Below are 5,962 nucleotides of genomic sequence, written 5' to 3' on the forward strand. Positions count from 1 at the left end.
AATGGGGGTCAATGGCAGATTTTGGCACATAAAAAAATCACTTTCACCTAGAAACTCTAAAGTTGGCTGAGTGGCCAAGGCTCCAAAAATGTACAGACTCCAGCAATGTATTTATTTATTCAGCACAGTATAAAAACACCACAGTGAACATAGACATAAGGGTAAAGTGCTAGGCTGAGGCAAAAAAGCCCAAGGGGCTTATACGAGGCCTCTACCTATGTAAATCACAATGAAACATTGTACAAGAGATATAGAATATCCAGAAAATGTGATTGCAGTATATATATAAAACAAGAACAAAACAAAAAAAACAAGAACATGGTTAGAATTCTTGGTTATCTACATGATTAGAGAATACTTAGGGCGTTTTATTTTCTCCAGTTGCAGTGTATTTACAGTAGAAACACCAGTCTAACAAACAAAAGAAACACTGAAGACTAAACTTAAAAAAAGACAGAAAACTACTTGAAAGAAAATTAGGAAACCAAACCCAGAACTTGAGAAACTCTATCAGGCTTAAACCCTTCCATCAAGGGCCCCCTAGCAGCTCTCCCTGGGTGTTACCTTCTGGTTGCTCCAAGCCCAACTGAACTAACTCACTGCCCCTGCAGCCTCCCTCTTATACTAGGCAAGACTATACCAAGGAACAGTTCTGTAATTGGTAACCCACTTAACTCAACATCTGGCTAACCATGGCCCATGAGTTAACTTACACAATTACCTACTTTAACTAAACCAATTTGAATACATTTCAGATACATTACACAACATCAAGATAAATAGAAAACATAACACAAGAGCTCTTGTAACCCAGACAAACACCCCTCCTGATCTATAGCACTTGGTACCTTCCTCCACTCAGTCAAGAGGATCACCAGTACTGCAGGAAAGCCAGGTGCCAAACAATCATAATTAAACCCAAATGACACCAAACATATATGCTGTGACAATATTTGCAAAGTACTTGTTCTCTTTTACAATTCACTGTGAGCTACAATAATAAAAATATGCACTCATGTCCATTAACACAGTCTTCCACACCGGCCGGCAAAGTTAGGGATGCAACTTTGTCATTTAGGTATGAGCATTGTTCTCCATCATTGTATGTGTATTGTTTTTGAGTTATTTAACTTAAACGCCCAATGCATTCTCAATGGCAATAGCACAACATTTGGCATGCTACTAGTCCTACATACTTACACCTAGAGACCCCATTCAAACCTATTGAGGTTCATCTTACGGTGGACATGTTTCCCTGAAAATGAATCTTTGAAATGTTTCATTGTTTTAGAAATATAGTGCTTTCAAATTTGAGAAATGTATAATGGGGTCAATGGCAGATTTTGGCACGTCAAAAAAATCACTTTCACCTAGAAACTCCCTATAAATCAGCTTACGGTGAAGACACATGCTGGAACTTTTTACTTTGAAATGTTTTGTAGTTTCTGAGTTATTTAGCTTAAAAGCCAATGGCAATAGGCTTAGCACAAACTTTGGCATGCTCTGTGTGTGTGTGTGTTGGACCAATTGCTGTGAGCACAACTTCTGCACTTCGGTGCACAGTCTCTATCAACAATGGACCCCAATGGAAACAACCCCCCTGAGGCTTTTTTGTGTTATCCTTTTAGCATAACCTTTGACTTATACTACCTGTACTGTTAAACTTGTTAACAGTACTTGTTAAAGTATTCAGTCCATCAACCCTATGAGTGAGAAGTGTATAGATACACCAGATTCAGATGTTATTCTAGTTACATTAATGCAGTGTCTTATGATCTGAGAGGTGTGATTGATTTATTAGCAGTCTGTTTATAAGGCAGTGAACAGGTCAGAGATGGATTCTGGACTTTTATTTAACAAAAAATGTAAAACATAAACTCAGCATAAAAACTATTTTCTGTACAATGGGTGGGGGACTTTGTTCAACTGTAACAGGCATTTCATTCACACAATAGAACTGTCGTCCTCCTTCGGTCTGAAGAGCAATGGAAACCAGAAATATGCCTGATGAGAGAAAACAAACAAAAACAAAACAATAGATCAGTTTAAACACCTAATTGGGGGCATGGAACAAACTCAATTTGTTTGTTTTTTTCAAACCTTGAAAACAAGAGCCCTCAAACTACTCTCGTCTGAATCCGGCCCCAATAACCCTTCTGATCTTTTCCGCAGGATTTTTGCGTGGAGGTACTTCGCCCTCTGCTCTGCAGGGGCGGAGAAGAAGCGCTCACACAGGATCAGCCTCAGTTGTTTGAGCTTGGCACCCATCAAAGCCATGGTCAGCAGTGCAGTGAGGATGACAGCCATGGGGAACACTGAGTTGTAGAGCGGCAGCTTTGGTTTATAAAGGCATCTCTCCTCAAACAGGCTCACAGAGTAGGAGAAGTCTTTGCTGCTGCTCCAGCCCTGTGTTCACGCCTAGGATAGACGTAATGGCCTGGAAAGATGGAGTTATGATTCAACTGTCAGCTACGAAATGTGATTATTTATCATTGATTATGGGGAGGGCATGGCAATATCTCACACACCTCATTAAGATTGGTATCTCATATCACAAACTGTAATATTATGAGACTAGATAGTAGATACTGTACCACACCCGAGAGAGAGTTGCGACACGCTTTGATCTCGCTGCAAAGCTGGGTGCATTGGAATTTCCCTATTGAAATAGAATGAGAACTTCCGCATTCCATTCTTACAATGGGAGTCTATGCTAGTGACGTAACTCTCTCTCTCTATGGGTCTGGAAGATATACTATCTGGGATTTTGGCATTATTATATCATAATGTGAGTTTAAGTGTGGTCTTTTAGTCATTTACATATCATTTAAAAAAATGTAACCAAAAATGTTCCAAAAAAGCAGGTCTAAAAACTCACAACGCACAACGCATGTCACTATTTCAGATTATTTTTGTAACAAATATATTATCATCACAATATCAAGATATTGCCTTGCTCTAATTATAGGTCTCGTTATAGTTTTACAAACATATACATACCTGGATGTTCATTGTTAAGGGGACATGGAATGGTTTCAGCTGTGCTAGCTGCACAGTTACAATATTAACAAACCAGTATGTTAATCCATCCACACAAACAAACACCACCCAGGCTACAGAATGGGTGAAAATTGGGATTCCAAATTTCAGCATAGCTTTCGATTCTTTGGAGGTGGGCCGAGTGGACAGGATGGAGACGTAATGTTTTGCCTCGTCAGGTGTGAGGGGCAGGACGTGAGGCCTCCCTTCCGCCCTCTGCTTCTCATCAAAGGAGATGAATCTGCTGCTTATGAACTTGTTTTGATATTTCAAGTTGTTGCAATACTTCTTCACATGCAGCACAATAAAAGTCATGAGCAGGAGGAAGCTGAGTGCGGGGAACATTCTGTGACTCACAGAGGACACTGTGGTCAAAACAGACTGGACATATATGGCTGTTTTGTTCAGATTCTGTCTTGCATCCGCAAGTTTCTCCTCGAATTTGCCATCGTATATCTTGAGTGAAATATTAAGTTTGGAGTCAAAATGTACCACACTAATATCTGGAAATTCTGGCCTGAGCATGTCACCGACCCAGTTCAGCATCTTGATGTATTTTTCCAGTGGTGTGGCAATATATTCCTTCTTTGCTTGCAAGTTGCATAACATACTCCTGATGAGGCCTGTGAGGTTGTCTAATGTGTTCTGGACGTTCCTCAGCACCACAAAGCTGATCCAAGCGGTCAGGAGCAGCATGCGACTCTGCTTCATAAAGCAGGAGACCAGAAACAGAATGGCAGCACAGCGTACCTTCTTTGAGAGGAAGAGAGTGAGCGCCAGTAGTGCTCCCACAGAGACTGCGGTGCCCCCGGCCACCTCTGCCGCGTAGTTCAGAGTGTAGAGGAGGTACAAGAGGAGCAGGGAGCCGAGCAGGAGACCGAATAGGAGGCAGGTGACGAGGAGCAGCATTGTCGACCTCCAGCTGTCCCTGCTGGTGCCAGTTATGTAAACCTCCAAGGCCAGAGATCCGAGATCCCTAAAGCACTGTATTGCTGCCGGAATGTACATGTGAAAGAATGGCAGCACGTGTACAAATGGCCTCTGAAAGAACACTCCAAATCTTTGTAGAACACAAGCACAGTGACAGCAGAAAGAAATGAGAACATAAAGTAGGCTACTGTTTGTATTCGTAGCAAGAAAAAAAGTGAAGTAAAAGTATAAACCCTAAATCTATCTGTAGAGTTCAGCTGGGCTGCGTTGTGCGCTGCCTCTCCATAAACAGTGTTAAAACAAGCGTGTATTAATTTATACTCAAACCTTGGGTATTACTCATTTCCCAGTCATCTTCTTGGAGGCGGCACTTGAACATTTACAACGAAGCAGAAGTAAAACCAAAATAATAATAACACATTTTAGGTGATTGCGTTTTATACTTCCCAAGAAATCTGTAGAAAGGCTCCAGCTCATCCCAAACGTTCCTCACTCGGGCATAAAGTGTGTGTGTGTGTGTGTGTGTGTGTGTGTGTGTGTGTGTGTGTGTGTGTGTGTGTGTGTGTGTGTGTGTGTGTGTGTTGCTCTTTGCCCCCTCAGTTTTTCCCCCTCTACACCAAATCTATTCACTGAAAATAGCCAATTCACAACCTACAAGCTATTGCTTGCTGGCTATTTTCGCAGAATCTACTTTGAAGATTATGGGCTCTATTTTCGTCCATGCTAAACCCCATATCCCTAAACTACTGCCTAAAAACATTTTTGAATAGTTAAAATAGCCAATCTACATCAACACGTTGTGAGCTTGTAGATTGGCTATTTTAACTATTCAAAAATGTTTTTCAAAATAGTAACAAAAAAAAGGAAAAGTAGTTTAGGGATAAAGGGGTTGGTTTAGCATGGACAAAATAGATCCCTTATTACAAAACATACTTTTATCTTCTATTATAAGCTCTATTTTATAAATATTGAAATATTTGAACACTTTTACTTTGGTAGGCCTACTTAAAACTACCTTTCGATGCCAATACTTTTATTTAAACAGCTGTATTTCTACTCTGTGGTATTGCTACTTTTACTCAAGTAAAAACCTCTTACTTCTTGCACCACTGCCAATTTGAAAATAAATCTTCATTTTCAAAGGCAAAAAACATCTTACATCATCATGCTCATTATGTAACAGGTTAATATCAGAGAACAAATTTGTCTAGAGAGATAGGCTATCTTCAAGTCTAGACAGTGGCGCAGACTTTATGTTTGTAACATAGAATCCATACATGTGAGGCTCTCATGAGGCACTCGATGTATGGATTCATGTCTCGCCTGGATGAGTCCTGGAACAGTATTATTGAGGATATAGTCAATCCTAAATGGTAACTGTGTAGCTTCTGTGTAACTCTACAATAGATAAAACCACAATAAACTGGCAATAAACTGGCTCAACTTTCCAAAGCCAAATTAAACAGTTGAAATAGTGAGATGAATAGGGGCCATTTACTTGTAAGAGTACTTTCATATTGAATTGCTACTTTTACTTGAGTAAAGAAAATCTCTGGCAGCACTGGGGATGAGTCACACAGCGGAGCGCCACTGACCCGTGGTGCAGATAAACTCAGTCACATTATGTCACACTACACGCCAGCATGCCACCGCAACAGGACGCAACAGGACGCAACATGCCACATGACGCTGGGTGACAGCACTGCTGGCCCCCCTTTAACCACAGCAAGGAAGATGACCTTATATGGGCAAAGACACAGTTTCGTTATGCATGTTAGTAGTACTCAATATGCAAATAGAGTCAGCTTAGGTCATCTGAATAAATATTGCTGGCATACCAACTGTTCAAGGACTTTTAAACAATGTTTTATGGAAAAAAGAAAATAAAAAGAAACCTGTTATATTCATTGTAGTGTAGAAGTAATTTGTATTAGTTGTATGTATTATTTAATTTATTTTACAAATCAGTTAACACAAAAGAATAGACTAAAAT

The 5,962-nt window shown here is 40.1% G+C and overlaps 1 protein-coding gene across 1 annotated transcript; it reads right to left on the reverse strand.

The window, feature by feature from the left end:
- Positions 1-1,944: 1,944 nt before the first annotated feature.
- On the reverse strand, positions 1,945-3,948 carry LOC306924997 (dendritic cell-specific transmembrane protein-like; the record flags this gene model as incomplete). The annotated part of the gene is made up of 3 exons (XM_079503677.1): positions 1,945-2,004; positions 2,101-2,406; positions 3,001-3,948. 3 exons carry the CDS (start codon positions 3,946-3,948, stop codon positions 1,945-1,947), a joined length of 1,314 nt encoding a protein of 437 aa, XP_079359803.1.
- Positions 3,949-5,962: the final 2,014 nt, after the last annotated feature.

This window comes from Electrona antarctica (genome assembly GCF_951216825.1).
Source record: "Electrona antarctica genome assembly, chromosome: 6".
In the NCBI taxonomy this organism is placed as follows: domain Eukaryota; kingdom Metazoa; phylum Chordata; class Actinopteri; order Myctophiformes; family Myctophidae; genus Electrona; species Electrona antarctica.